The sequence below is a fragment of the Cebus imitator genome, unplaced genomic scaffold (assembly GCF_001604975.1).
Source record: "Cebus imitator isolate Cc_AM_T3 unplaced genomic scaffold, Cebus_imitator-1.0 Scaffold45, whole genome shotgun sequence".
NCBI lineage: Eukaryota > Metazoa > Chordata > Mammalia > Primates > Cebidae > Cebus > Cebus imitator.
The window spans coordinates 17160713-17185096 of NW_016107360.1; the positions used below are offsets into that span (position 1 = coordinate 17160713).

The window sequence follows — 24384 nt, forward strand, 5'->3', positions numbered from 1 at the left end:
CCTAAATGCACCAGCAGTGCCCTCTCCTTGGCCTTGTGTCCCACTGTGAGACATTCCCTTACCTTGGGCAAGGAGGTGGATGTGACACTATTGACAGAGTTCCAAGCCTGGAAGGAATTACCTACCCTGGACAAGAGCTGTTACTTGCTGCAGAGGGTGTAGTGGGAGGATATGGGCCCCTGCCTGGACTTCGCAGTACAGAATCTCTGCCACAGGTGTAGGTCTCTGTGGGGGACAACACACTTATCATGAAGATTGTGGCTCTGCAGAAGTTGCCTGCAGTGAGGGTAACTGTGTTCAATTGTGGCAGTGCCAATATATGTATCTTGAGCAATTTGGCCCACGCCTGCTACCACCACCACATCTGGCTTTGTGACTTCAAGAACCATTACCACATCTCACTGCCTTCTCAGGCCAGGACCACTGCAGTGTGCAACTTTTTCATCCATATCTGCTACATCCACAAGGCCTGGTACAACAGGATTTGAAGCCAGTGTTCTGGGAGATCACAAAGCTGTGAAAAGAGAAACAGTTGGCCAAACTCAGTTACTCCTAGAAGCCTAGGGTGTTATGTGGGCCTAGATGCGGGTTTCCCAGGATGGACAGACAAACATAAAGATAAGGATCCTGGAGGTAGCCCCAAGCTAGAAGCCAAACATCTGCCCCAGGAGGGAACAAATGGCTGAAACAACACCGAGGGACAGTACTGAGCTGGTACTAAATATCTGTTCCAGGACAAAGGGAGGAACAGACAGTTCTGTACCTCATGAAATGACCTTTCTTTCACACTGAGTTCTGCTGCTCACAGGTGGACTTTCAAGGAAATACCAAAGACCAGGGAGTTCAGAGCCTGAAAAACACTTTCAATGGCAGCTTTTCTTGAGGCAGCTGTGAACATCTATCATTGTTAGTATAGTTCTTATCACTAATTGTGCCCTTTGCATCTCCCTAGCTGTTTTGTCTAATTCTTCTGTTATGTTATAGGCCTTCCTATACTTGAAAATAGTAGTATATCTTCTAGGGGGAAGTCCTGACACCCTGTGTCAAGGTCAACCCTAATGGTTGATCCTGAACCAGTTATGGCAGAAGAGTGATGGCAGAAGTAGTGTTCAGTCTGTTTCTATCAGGCTGTCTTTCTAAGTCTTCTGGGAGCTCCTTGAGGGCAGAAGCTCTTCTTCCCATATTGCTGATTTTATTCCTAGCATCTTGCATTGAGTTACATAAACGAATGAAAGTAAATAATACTAGTCTAGGGATAATACATCAAGCTTAGTGTGGATAAGACTAGATTTAAAAGGTTCTTATACTGTACTTTATCATCGTTATTCTGTCTACCTCTCTACCTCTGCCCCATCACAACTGTGCTGTCTCTAAAGCATTAAAACTTCAACTTCAGTGGCATTTATTTAAAAAAGTAAATATTCAGTGGCATTTATTTTAAAAAATATTATCTTTGAATGATGAAAACACTTAATCAGCATCATGGGCAGAATTCAGCATCCAGAATAAGACTGGGGTAAAGGGAGGGCTGGGGAAGCTTAAAGGGGAATGGGGAATGACTTCAGCCACAAAGACCAGGGTGTTTGCATGGACTGTGACAGGAATACCCAGTATATTTTATTCTTTTTATCACTGTAAAAGGGAATTATGAGGAGTGAGAGGAGATATATTCTTGAATTCTGGATGGAGATGACAAATTGAAGTCCTAAGAACCAATCTGAGGACGTAATTATAAAATTTACCATGGTGCCATGGGGCACATACATATTTTATATGTCCATGTATCATGCTACTCTAGCTAGATCTTAGATTCCTTAAGCAAGAAGACTGAGTTCATCTTTGTACTCCCATTGTGCCTCTTTATGACATCTACATAATAGATGGTCAATAAGCAGTGAATTAAGTGGAATAGAGGACTTAGTCCTAGATATCACAAAAGGGTATAATTCCTGACCTGGTGCTGTGGCTCATGCCTGTAATCCCAGCACTTTGGGAAGATCACTTGAGGTCTGGAGTTCGAAACCAGCCTGACTAACATGGTGAAACTCCATCTCTACTAAAAATGCAAAAATTTACTGGGTGTCATGGAGGGCACCTACAATCCCAGCTGCTCCAGAGGCTGAGGCATGAGAATCACTTGAACCTGGGAGGAGGAGGTTGCAGTGAACTGAGATTATAGCACTGCACTCCAGCCTAGACGATAGAGTGAGACCCTGTCTCAAAAAAAAAAAGTGTATAAATTCCTTTAAAGACACCAAATGTAATAATCTGGGAAGTTATATAAGAATGCATGGTTTTATTTAGTTAAGTACCTGGTGAACTGTAGACATAGTAAATCTCTATATAAATTCAGGAAGACACAATGTTTTAAGTCAGTTAAGATTAATATCTAGCGTTCCAGTACTAACTGGCTAGTAACACTGTTTCTCCCATAGGACTGTTGGGGTTTAAATGAGAAAGTGAACTTAAAGTGCATAAAATGTGGCTGGTGCAGATTGAGCTCCTATGGATATTAGGGAGATCAAGATTTGAGCAGATGAGATTAAAACCAGGTCCTGATGAAGAGGCAGGATTTAGACAGAAGGATATGAACTATTCTAGCACTGGCATTTAATTGCTTTTGATCTTTGGCAAGTCTCTGAACCTTTCTGTGCTTCATTTTGCTTTGTAAAAAAAGGGGCTTTTGCAATCACAGTGTTTGGTACACAGTTTGTGCCCAACAAATAATAGCTGTTCTTATCATAGATGTTGTTATTACCACCTCTCTTATCATCATTGTCATGACTGTTGTCATCATTTTCAGGGTAGAGAATAGCTAGAAATTGGCCATCTTCGAGCAGTGGAGCTGAGGTCTCAGGGAGTAAAGGGAAACAAGATTTATATTTAGAAAAGAGTCTGACTGCAAAATTTCTCTTCAAATGAAAGAACTATTAGAAAAATAGAAAACTTAGATCATGATTACAGTGATTTATGCTGATTACAGTATCTAAGATATTGAATTTTATATAGGATAAATTTTATTTCACTTTAGTATTTTGAAATGATGCTAATGATAACAAATTGTATTCTTGCAATGGATGTTTCTTTTTAAATACAGGCCTTTTTAAAGGACCCAAGTTTGGGTGTTTTTTATTGTACTGAAACCAATTGTAAGATATATAATGAAAAGGACCATACGTTACAGTTTTCTATTATAACCACCTACCTTTGGAATTAGATTTGAAAGTGTTAAGTGATTGATGCATGGAGCAATGAAGCAGTAAAAGTATTTTTATCAAGCCAGTAGAACCATATCTATGTTACAAAAATGAAATCTTTGAACTTTTAAAGTCAGGGTTAGTGGCAGTTCATGTAGCTTTATCTAGTAATTCTGTGTTACTAAGCATTTGTCCTTAATATTTTTTTCTCTCAGAACGATATCGCATTCAGAGTGAACAATTTGAAGATCTTTGGCTCATAACCAGTGAGCTTATCCTTCGCCTTCAAGAATATTTCGAAAAACAGGGAGTCAAAGATTTTGCATGTTCTTTTTCTGGATCTATGCCCCTTCAAGAATATTTTGAGTTGATTGATGATCATTTTGAGGTATGTATAATGATAACCCACATAATCTATAATCCTTAAATATATGAAAGAGAAACAGATGCTATAGAAGAATTCTGTATACATACCATCAGGCTGTACGCTTTTAGTTGTTATTCTTATGTGGATGTTGGATTTCGTGAATCCATTCCTGCCCACTTGCCCAGTTTGTGATCAGTTACAGACATTTACAGAGTGGCTGCCTGGAGCTAACCATGTCATCTGGCCCTGGAACAGAGCTGATTTAATTCTCCCACATGGAGACTTAACCCTTGACCCCAATAATCCAGTGTTAAAACTATTTGAGCTTATCGGCAGCCATTTGGCTAACTAATTCTAGCAGGCCATAAATGAGGTGTGATTATAAAGTAAAGTGATTTTTCTTTTTCTTTTTTAACAAGCATACCAGAACTTCTGCATCTGAATGAGGGTTAACACTTAAAATATTTCCCAGTATCTGGCACAGTGGGTGCTTAGTAAATACTGAATGATTAAATATATGAATAAATGAGATCTAACAGCTTTGTTGCTCTGAATGTTTTGCATTTCTTCTTTGGAAGTGCCTTCAGAGCCTATGTTAGATTTCATTGAGTATCTCAATGGTGACATGTCTTTATCCTTTGAAGATTGATTTGATGTTTGAGACTAGCCAAATACTTGTTTTGTGAATGGATTTGACAGTGACAGTCATTGTTTTTTAAAAGTCCTGTATATTAAAATAAATGGAGCATCAGGCTCCACTTATATAGTCTATAAACAGACTCTATAGACAATACAAAAGAGGAATTTTGAGAGAATTTCGAACATTATCGAAGTAAGCATTGGTTCTCGGGGACTACATTTCAGTTTAGGAGTGTGCGTGTGTGTGTATGTATGTGTGTGTGTGTGTGTGTGTATGTGTGTGTGTGAAAGAGAGAGAGAAGGAAAAAGAGAATTACTAGTCATATAATTTGTCAGTCAACCATTGAACATTCTAATAGCACTGACTTTGAGCTATGGAGACTTCTTTTAATGCAGTGTGAACATAAAGAGAAAATTTCAGGTGTACACAATCAAATTATGATTAATTATGTCATAATTTCTCATCTATGATGAGAATCTGTGATGAAAATATTTTCTAGGGACTCATGCCTTTGATCAAATTGTAGCATGAAAATTGACAGTGTGCTAGAGTATGTTTAGGTATCATAAGGGTTGAGAATCTTTGCAATTCTCTGGGATATATTTTAAGAAATTCTTGCTTCAGTGTTGGAAACTGAATTCTAGTGATTTGTGAAAGAGTCCATAGAAAGACTACACTAATTACATATTTGTAATATTTGAAATAGAGAATATTAGCTACTATTGACTAACAATAGATTCTATTGACTTATTGACTAATAAGTTTGACATACAAGTTTCCCTTCATACTTTCTGGCTAGCAAGTAACTCCCTGGAGTTTCTACTTCAGGGGTGCGTCTTTTCTGAGGAAGAACTTAGAGAATTTGGTAAAGGACAAGCACTTTCATTTATTATACACATAAATTAAGGGGGGCATGTTTATGCTTCCTTTGCTCTGTGTCTCCTTTCTCTGCTTTCAGCCCTTAGTAATATTTTAAACTTTGAATGGAGATGGCTTTTGGAGTCCAAGTGTCCCTTGGAGCGTAAGCTTCATGAAGGCAGAAATTTTTGTCTGCTTCATTCATTGCTTTAATTTCTAGTGCCTGGACCAGGGTTTGGCTCTGGGATCAGTAAATATTTGTTAAGCATTGAAATTCTGACATGTGAAGACATTTCAATCACTGCTACTTGGTTACACATTCAAAGGAAAGATAACTTGTTTGATAGTCTGAGTATTGAGAATATCTTTTTAATTTTTCGATGTATCAAAAATTCAGGAAATAAATTATTATATCAGTAAATTATACAATTAGAAGAATGAATATTGGTAATTAGGTTAATGTTCTTTTAAAAACATTATTTAAAAATATTTTTAATACAGGAAATACATTATTATAGCAGTAAATTATACAATTAGTAGAATGAATTATAATTACATTAATGTTCTTTTTAAAACTTCATTTAAAAATATTTTCATTACTTAATTATTGGCGTTTTTTTCCTCAAGAGAATATTCTTTGATTTAGTTAGCTACTGAGTACTTCTAAAACTGGGATTTAAAAAAGGCTAAAATTCCAAGTTACTTTTATTTCACATGTAATTGTAGAATGCATGCACTGTAAGGGTAAGGAATTTGGGTTATTACTAGAAATATAGACTGATATGTTTGACTTCTGAGCATTTTGAATATGATATTTATTTCAGCTAGTTTATTACTGTTTTGTAAAGTTAAATTAGTGATTCACATGACCCGATTTTATGAAGTGTTCCTTTACCCTGTGACTTTGACTAGCTTTCTTTTAACAATATTAACTTAAATGAGGTGGCTTACAGTGAAAAGTGTCGTTAATGATTCTAATTCCCCAGCCACTCAGTCTCTTCTTTGGTGTCCAGTTTCTTGTATATCTTTCTAGAAAAATCCTATGCAGTAACAACTATGCTAATATATAGGTTTCTTTTTTTAAAATAAAAAATAATGAATGGTAGCACATTATACATACTATTTGTATCGTTTTGCTTTGTTTTCATTTATCATCTTTGGACAGCATTGCATATCAGCACCCTAGTAGTCTTGCAGAGTAGTTTTTCCTCTTTAACTGTTTCCCCTATTGATAGGAATTTTGATTATTAATAATGTCTTACTATGATAATAGATCAAACAATTTTATAATGAATATCCTTATATATACATTACTTTCTGCAAGTATCTGTCTAGGATACATTTCTAGAAGTGGGATTGTTAGAGCTAAGGCTCTATATTTAAGAGCTATTTGTTTTAACTTTTATGTAAAACTTTGCCCATTTTTCTATTGTATTGTTGCTGATTCCCTACTGATTTCTATTGGGTTGTGGTTTTTTTCTCATTGATTTGTACATGCTTTTAGATATGGGCATGACTTTGTAGTTGTTGCTATTATTTTTTGCAGTTTGCTATTTGTCTTATTTTCTTTATAATTTTTAAAAATCATTTTGAATTAAATGTTTTTTTAAGTTAATAATTCATAAAGGGTGTGTTTGTGTGTGTGTGCATGTGGCTTTTAGCTTTTGACTTACACTAATAAAGACCTTTCCTATACCAAGATTATTTTTAAAATTCTGATTATTCTAATGCTTTTATTGTGTCTAAACTTTTAATCTCTGCATTAATTTTGCTGTAAAGAATGGGAAAAGATTTCTATTTTTTCTCATGTAACCATTTATTGAAAACCACCTATTAAATGATTGTTTTTCTTCCAGTGATACTGGATAACCTTTACAAATTTTCCATTTGATCTATTCCAGTGTATTATCTGTGAATTAGTGAGTCTTGTACCAAATACCGCATTGTTTTCATTACTTTAACTCTATAATACATTTACATTTTTTCATTACTCTTTTTATTATCATTGTGTATATTTTTTCTTTAAACATGTTTTTTGTGTCCATTTAATCTCAATTTAAGAAATTCTTCATTGCAGCTACGGATAAATGGTGAAAAATTAGAAGAACTCTTATCTGAGAGAGCTGTGCAATTTCGGGCCATTCAACGCCGACTCTTAACAAGATTCAAAGATAAAACCCCTGCCCCTCTTCAACACCTAGACACCTTGTTAGATGGAACCTATAAGCAGGTCAGTATAATGTCAGTAACAGTTTTCTATTACTGTCTATACTTTTATTTTGTCACCTTAGAGTCATGTACCACAATATCAAGATAAGTGCTTCAAGGAACTGTGAACAGTGCACGAGCTTTAGAGTCAAAAAAACCTGGGTTCAAAGTCAAACTCTGCTGCTTTCTAATGATATGACCTGGGGTAAATTACTTAAGTGACATCAGTTTCCACACATTACCTCCCAAAGTTGTTGTGAGGATTTTTAATCGTTTATGTAACTAGAACAATGCCAAACATGTAATATGTGCTTGATAAATAGTAGCTGTTATGATAGTATTATCAGACAGTTCTTGGTATGTCCCATAATTATTACCATAATTTTCTGATTGTTTTACCAAGCAAATGACTCAAACTTCTAGTATTATGTCAGTTGATATTTTGAGGTGGAATTCTTAAGCAGCATATTTCAAAAAGTTCTAGTTCAAAAGATATTTTTTCTTCTTCTTGGCTCACCTTCCATTCATAGTTTATCATTTGCATGGCTGGGGTGATCTGGCTATCACTCTTAAGGCACTGTCTCTCCAAAAACTATTCAAAATTATTACCTCTGGCTTAAAAATTAATTTTTAAATTTTAAAATAATTTTAAATTTTAAAAAATCATGAGAAGGCCTCTTTCTACCAGTTCTATTATGTCTTTATATGATTATAATGAAGACTTTGAATGACTACAGTGTATATTCCTGTATTTCTTTACAATGTCACTCCCCTGTTTCAAAATCAGTGTTGCTGATGTGAACATTCTGTTGATTTTTCTAATTGAGTTTTTTAATTGAGATAATTCCATATTTCTGTGAAGATGTAACAAATAATACAGAGAGATCTCATGTCTTCTTTAACTGCTTTCTTCCAATGTAACATTTTGCAAAACTATGGTATAATACCATAAGCAGTATATTGACACCGATGAAATCCAAAGGTGTTATTCTGACTTACTTACTGTATTCATTTATGTGGGTGTATGTATTAAGTTCTGTGCAATTTTATCATGTGTGTAGGTTCAGCATCTGCCACCACATTCTAGACACTGAACAGCTCCTTCACCCACAGGACTCCTTCATGTGGTCCTTCATCACCATATTTCTGCCCTACTCCCCTGTCCCACTCCATTCTGTTGATTTTGAAAGGACAAATCAGATTTTTTTTTTTTTTTTTTTTTTTAGAATTAGTTTTCCTAGGGGACAGAAAAATGGCTTACTATGTTTTTGTTCATAATACATTTGTTTCTTAAAATTTTCATGGTTATTTGAAAATTAGTAGCAATTTAAAAGACAGTCTACAGTAGCAGTAGAATATTGGAAGGAACACTGGGCTTGGAATTCAAACACCACAGTGTTGTTGCTTATTAGCTATGTGGCTTTTGGCAATTCCCTTACCCTCCTAGTAGTTCTGTTTTGTTCCATGAAATGCGATGACTACTCTGTTGTTGCAAAGATTATATTCCGTAACATATGGAAATTACAAAATTTGTTTCACAAATATAGACTGCCAATTTTGTGTATGAGTGGGGGGCAGGGGTAATTATATGACACTTCAGTCAGTAGACACCAATGCCCTGTCTGTTCCATACCTCTTTTCCTCTTTAGTACTTTCCTTGTTTTGGTTTATTTTCTATTTCCTTCCTTCTTTTCCTTTTTCCTTCTTCCATTTCTTTGTTCACTTCTGTGTCTCATTCTGAGGTCTACTGCCATACTTGAGGCTGAAGGTATGGTCAATCTTGTCTTTAACGATGCTGCTTTATGTTTTTGTAGACACAATGGTAGAACGGCATTTAAAGGATCTTGAAGAAGATGCTTGATTTAATGCTTTCCAGATTTTCTATGTAGTAAGACTTTGTCTTTTATAAATTTAAAGTGCAGAGGTTTTTATTTTTTGTGCTTAGCCTCAGGGTTCAGGTTTTCCATAATTTGTAATTTTATAGACAAGATGATCAAAACCATGGGTTTTCACTGGAATGTAGATTGTTATGTCCCATTCTTTTTAGATTAACGAAAAGAATGAATGGGCATTTGAAGGAAAAATATGAGTACTATAAGTATTTTAACTTAGTTTTATGTACCTTGCCATTCAATTTTATTTTATATGTGTATATATATATATATATATATATATGTGTGTGTGTGTGTGTGTGTGTGTGTAATAAATTAGAGTGAGGCGTTGATTGTTCAATAAGTTTCTTGAGTAAAGTCTATTTTAATTCCTTTTAGTTAATTTTTAATGACATACTTAACACATGTATATAATTTCCCAAGGAAAATTATAACATTATGCATAATGGTGAATTTCCCATCTTGGTTCCTTATCATCTGCTCAGAAATGTAATCATTCTTACTGTTTTTGTTTCTTTCCATGCCCTTTTTTTTGGCAAGTAGAAATGAAATATTGTTTCATCAGGCAAACAACAACAACAGCAAAAAAACTCCATAAAGAGTATCATACTATATGTACTAATCTAGCTCTCTTTTTTCTTCTAAAGTATATACTGAAATTCTTCGCGTATTAATGCATAGATGTACTTCTCTATTTGTAATGGTTACATAATAATTTATGATATGGACAGTCTGTGGTGTGGACAACCACAGTTTATTAAAGGACACATCTTAATAGTTTTAATTATTGAATTTAGGTTTTCTATACTTAAAGATGTCTTTTTTTTCTATATTTTTGACATTTAAACTTAAAGGTTTGTTATCATTAAAATCTTATTCACTCATAAGCAGTTGTGGTCTATGGACTCTGAAGATAATTTATCTTAAAATTAATTAGTTTTGTCAAGAGTTGCTTAAAGGAAACAGAGCAGGCTGGATGTGGTAGCTCATGCTTGTAATCCTGATACTTTGGGAGCCTGAAGCAGAAAGATCCTTTGAGCCCAAGAGTTCGAGATCCCTATCAGCAACATAGGGAGACCCAGTCTCTACATGAAATTTAAAAATTAACTGTGTGTGGTGATGTTCACCTGTGGTCCCAGATACTTAGGAGGCTGAGGTGGGAGGATTGCTTTAGCCCTGGAGGTTGAGGCTGCAATGAGCTGTGATGTGCCTCTGTATTCTAGCCTAGGTGACAGTGGGAGACCCTGCCTCAAAACAAACAAATAAAAATAAATAAATAAATAAATAAAAAATAATGCAAACAGAGCACCAGTGCTGTTTCTAGGCTATTAAAACTGTCAGACTATTTGTCCATGTGCTTAGTTATGGTCAGTTCTTTCAAGGATAGAATCTATTATCCAATTTTTTTAATAGGTCTCGTCTTAGCTTTGTCCAGGACTGGCGTTATGGGCATGTGACCTGCACAATCACATAGAGCCCTGTTTTTGGTTTAGTGATCTGTAGTAGCCATATTGAAATTCTTAATAGTTTTAGAATAAGGGGCCCTGTATTTTTATTTTGCTCTGGGAACCTCAAATAATGTATTTGGCCCTGGCCCTGTTAAGGTACTAACAACTTTCTGATGAGTAGAACAAGACACCTGGAAGTTCAAACACAGAGCAAAGTTCAAATATGGAACAGCCTTATTACCCCTACTCCCAAATCATTTTCTTCATCTTCTCCAAAGATGAAGAAAAGGGGATGCAACGGACATCAGTGATAGCGCTTCTGGATAGCTCCAGGGCGTCTTTTTGGGACAAACATCTTGGTTAACTGACAATGAGGCAACCATTCTTGAAGGGATATCTCATTTAGGACCATCATCTCGCAATTAGCCGTCTCTTGGCCTATTATGGGTGGCAGCCTCTTAACTGTATTTCTAACAGGTGGGTCACTGGCTTCAAGATGCATCAGTAATAATTTTGAGTTTTGATGCAAAAGTCAACCACTTCCCTCCCTATTTTCAAATGCAGGTTATTTCCTGTATCCTGTATAGGAACCTTCAAAGCCACATTCCCATCTTATTTGTGCTAGCATGCCTTTCCTACATAATGTCTACTACTGCATCATACTCCACTGGGAGCATACAACCAGCATCCTTACTGCGGCCAGCCTAAGGTTGAAGCAAGGAGAGGGGACCTGGGACTATCACTCTGGGAAAAGCATAGTATGATTCTTACAAGGGAAGGATTTGGCCTCTAGTGAATAAAGATTTTTCAGTTGCCCACCACAGTTTCAGTAATTGTGTTGTATTTATGCAGCCATAAAAAAGAACAAGATTATGTCCTTTTCAGAGACAAGGATGGGGTTGGAGGCCATTATCTTTAGTAAACTAACACAGGAACAGAAAATCCAATACTTAGGGACGGTGGGGGGTGGGAAGCTGGGGAGAGATAGCAAGGGGAGAAATGCCAGATGTAGGTGATGGGGAGGAAGGCAGCAAATCACACTGCCATGTGTGTTCCTATGCAACAATTTTGCATGTTCTTCACATGTACCCCAAAACCTAAAATGCAATAAAATAAATAAATGGGGAAAAAATAAAATAAAATAAAACGTCTCTCCCCCTGGGGAAAAAAAAAGATAATCCAATACTACATATTCTCGCTTATAAGTGAGAGCTAAATGATGAGAACACATGGACACATAGAAGGGAACAACACCCACTGAGGTCTATTGGAGGGTGGAGGATAGGAGGAGGAAGATAATCAGGAAAAGTAACTAATGGGTACTAGGCCCAATAAGTGTGTGGTGAAATTATCTGTGCAACAAAGCCCCATGACACGAGTTTACCTGTGTAACAAACCTGCACATGTACCCCTGAACTTAAAATACAAGTTAAAACAAGCAATATTTTGGGAAAAATGTCATCCTTTTTGAAAGAATTTTCAGCTTTACTTCTAGCTTTGGAGGTATAATGTCGGAAGAGTGTAACCATGTTGAGAATGTCTTCTTTTTAGCAGTGAGAAACCTAAATTTCCTCATTCATAAAATTGGAATACTACCTTCTCAATCACCTGAATGTGTTTTTGGAGGACTTGAGAAATAAACTAGGAGAAAAGAAAGGAAATTCTTATTTGTTGGATGTCTGCTGAGTCTGAAGTAAATTTTGTTTATTACTTCATTTAATACTTAGAATCATCATGTGAGGGGGACATTATTGTTTATAGAGAAAGAAACTGAAAGTGCATAGAGTTAAGAAACTTGCTCAGTGTTACACAGATATTAAACATTATATTCCAAAGTCCAGGCTTTAGAATGTCATGTGGCAATTTTACTTTAATCATTGCCGGGTGGGACATAGCCCTAATTTTCTGTAGCAAAATTATGTTCAGGGTAAAGAAAAAGGAGATGTGTGTAAACTTTTTGTACATGTTCATACATGTATATGTATATTCATAACTGTCCAATAGTCATTGTATACACACCTATTAGAAAGGTAACAAAATCTTTTGGAGAGTTCCCTCAAGTCTGAAATTATATCTGAAACTTAAGTATCAGAGGACATTTTTGTGTGTGTGTGTGTGTGTGTGACTTTGTTGATTTCACTTATACCAAAGTTCAGTTTCTTTGCCTTCAAATGCTAACGCTTATTGGCAGAAAAGCTTTGCCAGATAAATTCTCTCTTATATTATAAAATCTTCACATAAATTTGTTAGTCAAAGCAAGACTGATTGAGTAAATGGAAATGGGAGAACTTAGACTTACCCTATAACTTGGCTTATGTTTTGATGCTATTATATGTGCTAGGGTTTTTCTCCTCACTTTAACACTAGCCCTCTGTTGTAGCAGAGGGAAAATGTTTACTGATCTAAAAGTTGGTGTCAGATGACATATGTGTGATGTAATGACTGATAGTCATTAATGTTTTGGAGAGGAAGTTGACTGATTTTTCTCTTCTCCAAAACAGAGGCTGTATTAGGCATAATTTTAAATAGAGATCCTGTGGTTTGGAGTTAGCTATTTGTTACTTATTCTGTACTTAAAACTTCCTTTTACTCTGTTTATTTGTATAGTATTGATATGTAAAAATCATTTTAAGTCACGCAGAAGTCTAAGAGCTTTTTGGTCCATGGCTTTGTAAATTTTGGCTGATAACACAGAGGAATATATAATGAAACCATTCAGAGGCCCACTTTCCTCACTGTCATGGACAAGTAAAAATAATATGCTGAGAGACTGAGAAGGAGTTTTCATGGATGTGGTGATGTTGCTGGGCTTGTTTTTCATATAGCCACTTAGGAGCTAAAAGGAAATTCTTCCTCAGAAGGTAATAGAGTAAACAAGTTAGAAAGGAGGAGGACACAGAAATTTGCAATCATATGTTTGTGGATGAACGAGGGTGTTAAGTAAAAACAAAACAAAACAAAAAAACTGAGATGTTAGTGAAAAAATGGAATTTGTTTTCACCCTATAATTTTACTCTTGAATATTTAGGCAAGGAAATACATAAATACAAAAATAATACATTCATCAAGATGTTCATTTATGATTAATTACCTTTACAAGAAATTGTAACCAGCTTTCTAGTTGGAAAGTAATTAGGATTATCATAGTACTACTATTTGTTATGATGGTATTTCATATCATTATTACACTTCATTATTTTCAAAATTGGAGTGATATAAAACATTTTATATGACTGAAAAAAGCAGATTATTAAATAGTATATAGTAAGTTACAAATAATGAAATAGATGTATCTTTAAGATACATATGCAAAAAATTGAAAATAGTGTATGTTTGTTTTAGATGACTTTATATTTTTATGCAATTTTAAACAATATTATAATTTGATGAGCATATGGATAGGAAGAATCAATATCATGCAAATGGCCATACTGCCCAAGGTAATTTGTAGATTAATGCTATTTCCATTAAACTACTGTTGACATTCTTCACAGAATTAGAAAAAACTATTTTCTAACCAAAAAAGAGCCTGAATAGCCAAGACAATCCTAAGCAAAAAGAACAAAGCTGGACGCCTCACCCTACCTGACTTCAAACTATCCTGCAAGGCTATAGTAACCAAAACAGCATGGTACTGGAATAAGAACGCACACATAGACCAATGTAAGAGAATAGAGAACTCAGAAATAAGACTGCACACCTACAACCGTATGATCTTTGACAAACCTGACAAAAACAATCAGTGGGAAATAATTCCCTATTTAATAAGTGGTGCTGGGAGAGCTGACTAGTCATATGCAGAAGCTGAAACTGGACCTCTTCCTTACACCATACACGAAAACTAAAGATGGAGTGAACAGACAACCTATAGAATGGGAGAAAATATTTGCAGTCTCTCCATCTGACAAAGGTCTAATATCTAGAGTCTACAAGTAACTAAAACAAATTTACAAGAAGAAAACAACTCCATTAAAAAGTGAGCAAAGGCCATAAACAAACACTTCTCAAAAGAAGACATACATGTGGCCAAAAAACATCTGAAGAAAGGCTCAACATCACTGATCATTAGAGAAATGCAAATCAAAATTACAATGAAATGCCATCTTACACACCAGCCAGAATGGGTATAATTAAAACATCAAAAAACAACAGATAGTGGTGAGGTTGCAGAGAAAAATAAATGCTTTTATACTGTTGGTGGGAGTATAATTTAGTTCGACCTCTTGGAAGACAGTGTGGTGATTCCTTAAAGACCTAGAGGCAGAAATACCATTTGACCAAGCAATCTCATTACTGGGCATATACCCAAAGGAATAGAAATCTTCTATTATGAAGATATATGCATGCATATATTCATTGCAGTACTATTCACATTAGCAAAGGCATGGAATGAACCCAAATGCCCATTAATGATAGAGTAAATAAAGAAAATGTGGTACATATACAACACAGAATACTACGCAAAGGACATTCCTGTATGTAAACTATTATGCAGGAATGTCTTTTGCAGGGTCATGGATGGAGTTGGAAGCTACTATCCTGAGCAAACTAATGCAGGAACAGAAAACCAAACACTGCATGTCCTCACTTATAAGTGGAAGCTGAATGATGAGAACACCTGGACACATTGTAAAGGGAAACTACACACACTGAGACCCATGTGGGTGGGGCCAGGGGAGGGAAAGCATCAGGAAGAATAGCTAATGGGTGCTGGGCTTAATACCTCGGTGATGGGTTGGTCTGTGCAACAAACCACTGTGGCACATGTTCACGTATGTAACATGTACATCCTGCACATGTACCCTTGAACTTAATAGTTGAAGGAAAAAAAATAATAAAAACTAAAAAAAATTGATAAACATAAAAATAACTTTTTCACAACCATATGAATGCATTAATATACTGAATTGTATACTTGAAAATAGTCAAGGTGGTAAATTTTATATTATGTGTATTTTACCACATGTAAAACCTCAGATAACAATTTTTTGAAAACTGGGATACAGGCATGGAACTCCTGTTCTTCATTGGTATTTCTGTGGGAGCTATTTTCTCATTCCTGTCTATACCCTATGAACTTGTTTCTCTGGTCTCAGAATGTTTAGTTTTTTGAAGTATTCCATATATGAGTTAGTTTATTCCTGAAGCACTTAGATAACTGAATGGTATGCTTGAATGAATATAAAGGTGGATGTTCTCTTGCTCTGTCTGACCCTTGCTAGTTTCTCAGCCAAACAAAAACAATATACAAAGCTCTTTCAAAAATTTTTAAAATTTTCTTCATCTGGCTCAGAGTAATCTCCAAAGAGTGTTTGTTGCAAATACATCCCTGATATATTTATTATCTGTGTCTAGCTGTAGAGTCTAGCCAACACTGTCTGACAGAAATTTGTTCAAGTCACAAATGTGAGCCACATATATTATTTTTAATTTCCTAGAAGATTAAAAGAGTAAAGTGAAAGAAGTTAAAGTAATTTTAACAATGCATTTTATTTTATTTATTTATTTAGACAAAGTCTCGCTCCATCACCCAGGCTACAGTACAGTGGCGTTATCTCGGCTCACTGCTGGGACTACAGGCACGTGCCACCATTCCTGGCTAATTTTTGTATTTTTAGTAGAGACCGGCTTTCACCCTGTTGGCCAGGCAGGTCACGAACTCAAGTGATCCGCCTGTCTTGGCCTCCCAAAGTGCTGGGATTATAGGCGTGAGCCACCATGCTCAGCCCAACAATGTATTTTATTTAACTCTATCTATTCAATATATCGTTTCAACAGGTAGTAAAATTAAAATTATTAATGAGATATTTTATATTTCATAGTACGTCATCAAAAATCTGGTTTATTTTATACTTGCAGCACATTTCAAGGGTAAATTAGCTACTTGTGACTGTCTATGTATTAGACAGTGCAGTACCAGGCATAGAGAATTGTCAGCTCTTCATTTTATATTGTTTCTTGTAATATCTTTTTTCTTGAGTTTTTTTCTTTCCTTTAATCCTTTTACATTCTTATTCATGAACAGACTATCACTGAGCCAATGATTTTCACTCACTGGATATGAATAGCAGGCACTTGTGAAGCACTCTTAGGTGGTTAGAGAACCACCAGAAACGTTAGCTCGTAAAAACCATACATTCAAATATTGTTTAAAACAATGTCATCAAATTTTATGTCCACAGACTTGAGTCCTAGTCTCAGTTCTTTGACTTTGGGCATCACTTCATCTCTCTGAGTTTCACCTTCTTCACTTTAATCTGTGGACCCTGTTGATAGAACCTGTCTGAGTAGCTTCTTGCGTGGTGCTAGTCTTGCAGTAAAATTCTCAATAAATATTTATTGTACCTCCATAGTGATTATGGAAAGGGACTTGGAATCTTAAATTTTCATCAATTCAGAATTTCAGAAATCAGTGGGGCCTTAAGGATCATCTAGTGCCGGCCCCTAAACTGGGGTGAGGTTGCCTAGTCAGCATTTGTTAGGTGGACTGTAATGATAATGATGTAAGTTATAGGGCTTTGTGCAATTGAATTAGTTTCAGAAAAGTAAGTGCAAAGTATTATAACACTGGAGTTATGCTTCCCTGGATTTAGGTATGTAATGCTAATTGACATTAGTAGGGGTTGTATATACGTTAAGGGGAGAACAGACCTATTATCATATGAAAACGTTCTTTTAATAACCATCTGGTATGCTTTCCTTCCCTGGGGCGTGTTCCTTTTTATAAACTGAATGCATGCTTCTTTATCTTCATGTTCTTCAATCTGCATTTGAGTTTTCTGCTTGCTAGTGTTAGCTTGAACAACTGCCTCCATTGTAAGTTCAATATTAGGATTTTATCTTGGTAAGTTTATCAGATTCAGAAATTTGATCACCTTTCTGAAATAAACTATTCTGAGTCAGAAGTAATCAGTGTGTACCCTCTTCTGCTAAAATTTCTTTCTATTTGTTGTTTGATCTTTAAAAAAAAATAGTCCTTTGAGATATACTCGGAAACAAGATGTTTCTAATATTACAATAAAACTATTAATGGGCTCATTATAAGGAAATGAAAATCTTATCTTTTTGTGTCGGTGATGACAGAAAAATACATAAGTGGCCTCCAATTATTTATAATTATATGAGGATTTCTTTCATTTATGTTATCTATTTCCTGTTTAATCCCATTTGTTACAATTATTCTTTTTGTATTAGTTTTTTGTAAAGGAGTTCTCAATGGTTGAATTGTGAATTGGTGATTATTACAACCCTTATAACCTTCACAATCCTCCCCTCCACCTTCTTCCCTTGCCCTAATTTTCTCTTTCTCTTTAAGTAGAGGAAAACAAAGCCAGTTTCCTAGAGAGATTATTTTGTAAACTTTCTCAGCAAAAGAAAAAGGTGTACTGTCTTTATATCTATGAACAGCTGCACAGTTATATCAACCCTGGTATGTTTCTCTGTATATTAATATCCAGAGAGCTAATAGTGCTCAGAGTGTTGCTTGAAACTACCAAATATAACTAAGGAAATTAACGTGCTGTCCTTCCTAAAAAGATACTTTTATGAGACCCAGCTGTATATCCTGGAACAATCTAGCAGTGGGAAAAGCGATTTAATGTAATTAAAAGAAATTCACTTTGAACATTGGACTTTAAGTAGATTTAAATATATTTGTCACACTACCTGAGAATCATTGATAGAATGTCATACAGTAAGCCCAGCACCTATCCGACTTTACCATGCTCCCAGATGGGCCACCTATATTTTTGTTTTTAACTTTGCTTTTTATGTGATTTCCAAATCTCTCATAGAGCATATTAATTTCAGAGAATTAGGACCTCACCCAAATATTGATTTCCCCACTTTCCTCCACCCCACCTCATCTAGGGTTGACTTCTAGCCCATCACTTAATATTCTTTTTCAGTTGATTCCCAGTTAGAAGGATGAGCCAGAAGCCATATTCTTGGTGATGTTTTTCCTATGGAAGTCATAGATTTTCATGGGACCATTTCCCTCCATCTTTTATCCTACTTTTGTGATTCAAGGTAAAATATTTGAGAGGATATGCCTCTGCCTATTGACAAAAAGAGTCAAACTGTAGAATATTTGAAGAAATTTGTTCTGAGCCAAGTATGAGTGACCAGTGGCCTGGGGCACTGTCTCAGGAGTTCCTAAGAACTTGTGCCTAAGGTGTTCGGGCTACAGCTTGGATTTACACAATTTAGGGAGACATAGACATCAACCAATACATGTAAGATGTTCGTTTGGCCTGGAAAGGTGAGACAACTTGAAGGGGTGGGGTCAGGGCTTCCAGGCAGATAAATTAAGGATTTTCTAATTGGCAATTGGTTGAAAGAGTTAAGTTGTTGTCTTAAGACCTAGAATCAATAGAAGGAATGTCTGGGTTAAGATAAGAGATTGTGCTGCCTTCCTCCCCTTCACCTATATCTGGCATTTCTTCACATATACCCCCAAACCTAAAATGCAATAAAAAATATATATATATATACATATATATGATAAGAGATTGTGGAGACCAATGTTCCGTTGATGGAAATTAAGCCTTCAGGCAGCAGGCTTCAGAGAACAGGCTGCAAATGTTTTGTATCAGATTCTCAGTTGATTCTGTCCAGAAAAAAGTCCTGGAAAGGGAAAGGGATTCTACAGAATGTAGATTTTTTCCCACAAGAGACAGCTTTGCAGGACTATTTCAAGTATGACAAAGAAACATATTTGGGGTAAAATATTTTGATTTAATTCCTTATATAATGTCATGTGACATTATGCCAGAGTCAGGTTAGAAAGTAAGCCATGTTATATAGGGTTAAATAAAACCCTTTGCCAGGCGCGGTGACACATACCTGTAATCCCAACACTTTGGGAGGCCAAGTTGGGCAGATCACAAGGTCAGGTAATTGAGACCCTTCTGGCTAACATGGTGAAACCCCATCATCTCTACTAAAAATACAAAAAATTAGCTTGCCATGGTGGCGTGCACCTGTAGTCCCAGCTACTTGGGAGGCTGAGGCAGGAGAATCACTTGAACCTGGAAGACGGAGGTTTCAGTGAGCGGAGATTGCACTCCAGCCTGGGTGACAGAGTGAGAATCCATCCCAAAAAAATAAAATAAATAAAACCCGTCTGATGATACTTTATGGTTTGTAGAGTGTGACTCCTCATGTCCTTGCTAAATCCAGGCCATGGTCTCAAGGAAGCCCACAGGTCTTGGTCCTTATGGTCAAATGTGTCAACTAATTTGACCACATTAGATAAAGTTAATTATCTATCTGCCACATTAAAGTTAATTTTACGAATACAATTATGTGTAGTTTTTATTTGTTTGTATTTGTCTTATTCGAGGACCTTCAGGGGATCCCTGTTGCTATTAGATTACATTGAAACTTCTCATTCCGACATGCAAAGATTTCTGAAGAGTTGTACGCAATTTCTTCTAATCTCATCTCCTATTTCTGCAGAAACTACATGCTGGTCAAGCTACCCTATCCTCTGAAAAAGAAACAATGCAGCTTTATTTATATAATTTGCATACCAAAACTCATCTTTTGTACTGTATCATTTAAGGATTTTTAGTAAATTTGTAGAGTTGTGCAACCATTACCACAATCCAATTTTAAACATTACCTTTCCCCAAAAAGCCCCCTTGTGCCCAGCTACATCTAATCCTCACTCCCACTCCAACTGCAAGAAACTGCTAATCCACTTTCTGTCTTCATAGGTTGGCCTTTTCTGGATATTTTACATGAATAGAATCATACAATATGTAGTTTTAGCATCTTTTACCTAGCATCATGTTTTTGAGGTTCATCTGTCAGTTTTCCTCAGTGGTTCCTCCCTTTTATTTTATTTCCACAACTTTTATCTTAGAATCAGGGGGTACATGTGCAGGCTTGGTACAAAGGTAAATATACAGTCTGAATGAATCTGTCACCCTTACCCCCCTTCCTTCTTCCCCTCTCTTATATTGCTGCAGTATCTGTTGTACCCAACTTTATGTCCATATGTACCCAATGTTTAGTTCCCACTTTTAAGTGAGAGCATGCGATGCTTGGTTTTCTGTTTGTGTTAGTTTAGTATAATTGCTTTCAGCTACATCCATGTTGCTGCAAAGATATGATTTCATTCTTTTTTAGTGTCTGCGTAGTATTCCATGGTGTTTATATACCACAATTTCTTTAAAAAAATTTTTAAAAATTTCAATTTTTATTTTAAATTCAGGGGTAGATGTGCAGATTTGTTACCTGGGTAGTTTGAGTGATGCTGAGTTTTAGGGTGTGGATCCTGTCATCCAGGTAGTGAGCATAGTACCCAATAGGTAGTTTTTCAACCCACACCTTCCTCTCTCCCCACTCTAATAGTCCCCAGTACCACATTTTCTTTATTTAATTCATTGTTGATAGGTACCTGGGTTGATTTCATGTCTTTCCTATTGTGAATAATGTGGTGATGAACATACGAGTGCATGTCTTTTTGGTAGAACTATTTATTTTCCTTTGGGTCTGTATTCTGTAATGGGATTGCTGGGTTGAATGGTAGTCCAACTCTCAGTTAGCTGAGAAATCTCCAAACTGCTCTCCACAGTAGATGAACTAATTTACATTTCTGTCAACATTAGAAGTGTTCCCTTTTCTCTGTAGCCTCATGAGTATGTTATTTTTTGACTTTTTAACAAAAGCCATTCTGACTAGTGTGAGATGGTATCTCATTGCGGTTTTTATTTGCATTTCTCTGATGATTAGCGATGGTGAACATTTATTCATATGTTTGTTGGCTAATTGTATGTCTTCTTTTGAGAAGTGTCTGTTCATGTCCATTGCTCATTTTAAAAATGAAGTTGTTTTTCTTGTTGATTTGTTTAAATTCCTTATATCTCATTCTGTGGGTTGTATGTTTATTCTGTTGATAACTTCTACTGCTGTGCAGAAGCTCTTTGGTTTAATTAGGTCCTACTTGCCAATTTTTGTTTTTGTTGCAATTGCGTTTGAGGAGTTAGGCATAAATTTGTTGCCATAGCTGATATTGAGAGGTGTATTTCCTATCTTTTCTTCTAGGATTTTTATAGTTTGAGGTCTTACTTACATTTTAAGTCTTTGATCCACCTTGAGTTAATTTTAGTATATGATGATAGTAGGGATCCAGTTTCCTTCTTCTGCATATGGATACCCAGCTATCCCAGCACCATTTATTAAATAGGGAGTCTCTTCCCCATGCTTATTTTTTGTTGACTTTGTCATATTGATGGTTGTAGGTGTGCAGCTCTATTTCTGGATTCTCTATTTTATTGGTCTATGTATCTGTTTTTGTACCAATACCATGTTGTTTTGGTTACTGTAGACTTGTAATATACTTTGAATTTGGGTAATGTGATGCCTCTAGGTTGCCCTATTTTATATTCTTACCAGCAGTGTATGAGGATTCTGTTTCTCCCCATCCTTACATCACTTATTGTTGTCCATTTAAAAAAAATATATAGCTATTCGAGTAGGTGTGTAATGATAGCTCACTGTGGTTTTATTTTGCATTTTCCTAATGATGTTGAATATTTTTTCATATGTTTATTAGACTATAATTTTTTGATCAAATTTGCCATATACATTTCTCCCACCATGCCTTTGCTTATGTCATTTTTGCTACATGTATTTCTCCTTTCTTTCCTTCATCTTCCTTTGTGGAAGATTTCCAGAGACCCTTTTGTCTTTCAGGCTTTTTCTGTTTCACCAGGCCTTTTCCAGTTATCTGTGATCTCTTCTGACTTTAAACCATAGGAGCACTATGATTAAACCTCTGTTGTGAAATTTACTTATATTATTCTGTCTTATATTATGGTTTCTTGCGTACTTCCATCTTTTCTCCTGATGAGCTTGGATGGACACCTGGGGCTATTTCTGTGCTTGCCCACCAAAGCACAGGACAGTAACATAATTGAAGTACTCCATGACTGTTTGCCAAATAGACCTCAGAGAAAGATGTATGTTAAAGAAGAGATGGCTTATTCTTCTATTTGTTTTCATGTTCCCTGTTCTCTTTAGGGCATGAAATCCAGTACTGATCATCTCAACTGTTTTCTACTCTGCGCCTATGGGTCCCTTGCTCTATACATCACTTTCCTTCAGGAAGCTTAGCCTCATCAGAACACTGTCTCTTTTCCTGCTGCCACTTGAAATTCATGCTTCCAGACTCATTTGTCTAAAATGTTGGTTTCACCTTGGTCAGTCACCTCTCCGATTCTCTTAGCCAGTCAGCAGTCACCTCAAGCTTACTACTCAGCCCTCTTTCTCTCTCTCCCAGCAAGACCCTCAGCTATGTCTCCCTCATTGTCTCACCAACCTTTCTAGAAACTTGTCTACATCTATTCCCAACTTTTTTTGCTGTCCTTCTTGTCTCAAAGGATCAGGTACTTAATTTCTCTTTAAGATCAGCCCTTCCTTGATCCCTTTGACCTTCCACTAGCTTCTGGAATACTGATTTATGTAAGAGTCAGTTTTTCTGGCTGTTATATTTTTTATCTTTCCCTTGTTCTTTTGCTTCCTTACAGCCTAAAAACATGTTGAGGTTTATGCCAGCATAGATCTGATCCTCCAACTTTTCTTTGTGTTTCTCTTCTAAATGTAACCTATCTTTTTCTCCTTTTCACACGTGTCTCATAAGATCCACTGTACTTTTATTTTTCTGCTTCCTTACAACTTATTTCATGTGTCCTCTACTTAAAATATACATATATATGGTTAAAAAAAATCTTGGCCACAGACCACAGAAGAACTTAAATTTTGTGTGTGTGTGTGTGTGTGTGTGCTTTCTATACCTCCAATATAGTGCAGACCCTACATATGCATATGGGAATAATTATATGCAGAAATGCAGCCTTCTTTTAGCCAGAAAGGATGCCTGGAACATGTGGATAAGCTTGGATATTTGTCTAATGTTAATTGGAATATTGGTTTTCAGTTGAAGATGCCAAATCTTCATAAAAGTAATTGGATTTAGCTTCCTATTTAGCAAACTACTTCAAATCCCTAAAGTATCCCACATCCGAAACTAATTTTTCTTGATAGTATCAAGTTCAGTCATGAGTGGAACAAGGGTTGACATAGTTTTTTAATATTTAAAATATTTTTTGAGAAGGTTTCAACACTCTTGCTTGTCCACAAACCTATCGTTAAGCACACTAAGTACAGATGCAATCTTTGCGTTTTGCGGAGCTAGTTTAAAAACCTTGCAAAACTGTTTTCTTGAGGTAAACCACATTTATTCCTTTTAAACTTAGATTTTGATCAGATTTCAAGAAACAACACAAAAATGGTGTATTCTTATTGCTTTTTACATGAACTTCTGTATGTACTTAATTTAACTTCTATAGATTCAGTCTAGGAAATACATTTTATGGTCGTTTTCAGTCTGAAAAGTGTTATTCAGTCTACACATGTTCAGTGTAACGTATAAGAATATTTGGGGATAGTAAGGAAAAAAGCTCTTAGAATGAATATTATTTTATCATTAAAATTTAGAGATTAGAGATTCAGTTTACCGGACTGTACTATCAAATATTTATCAAGCATCTACTCTACGTAGGGGTCTTTAAGATTGGAGGAGGTATATAAAGTTGTTTATAATATGGTGTATGGCCTCAAGGAGCATGACGTTTATACAGATAATAATTATAAGCATGGATAAATATTACTTCTTATTGTAGTCATTTGCCATTGAGGATGATTATTTACATATCTGAAAAAATAAAATGGTGTTTAAGTGAAATCTGAGCAGGATACATCATAC

The 24384-nt window shown here is 35.7% G+C and overlaps 1 protein-coding gene across 6 annotated transcripts in view; it reads left to right on the plus strand.

The window, feature by feature from the left end:
- The window catches only part of BBS9 (Bardet-Biedl syndrome 9), a 466532-nt gene that overhangs the window by 263170 nt on the left and 178978 nt on the right, over positions 1-24384 (plus strand). For 5 of the 6 annotated variants that reach the window (XM_017527150.2, XM_017527153.2, XM_017527151.2 and 2 more), the window contains 2 exons: positions 3413-3585; positions 7140-7292. In XM_017527150.2, the coding sequence (XP_017382639.1) occupies positions 3413-3585; positions 7140-7292 (326 nt within the window). The remainder of the gene's footprint in view (positions 1-3412; positions 3586-7139; positions 7293-24384) is intronic. The other variant, XM_037737962.1, reaches the window with a different exon arrangement.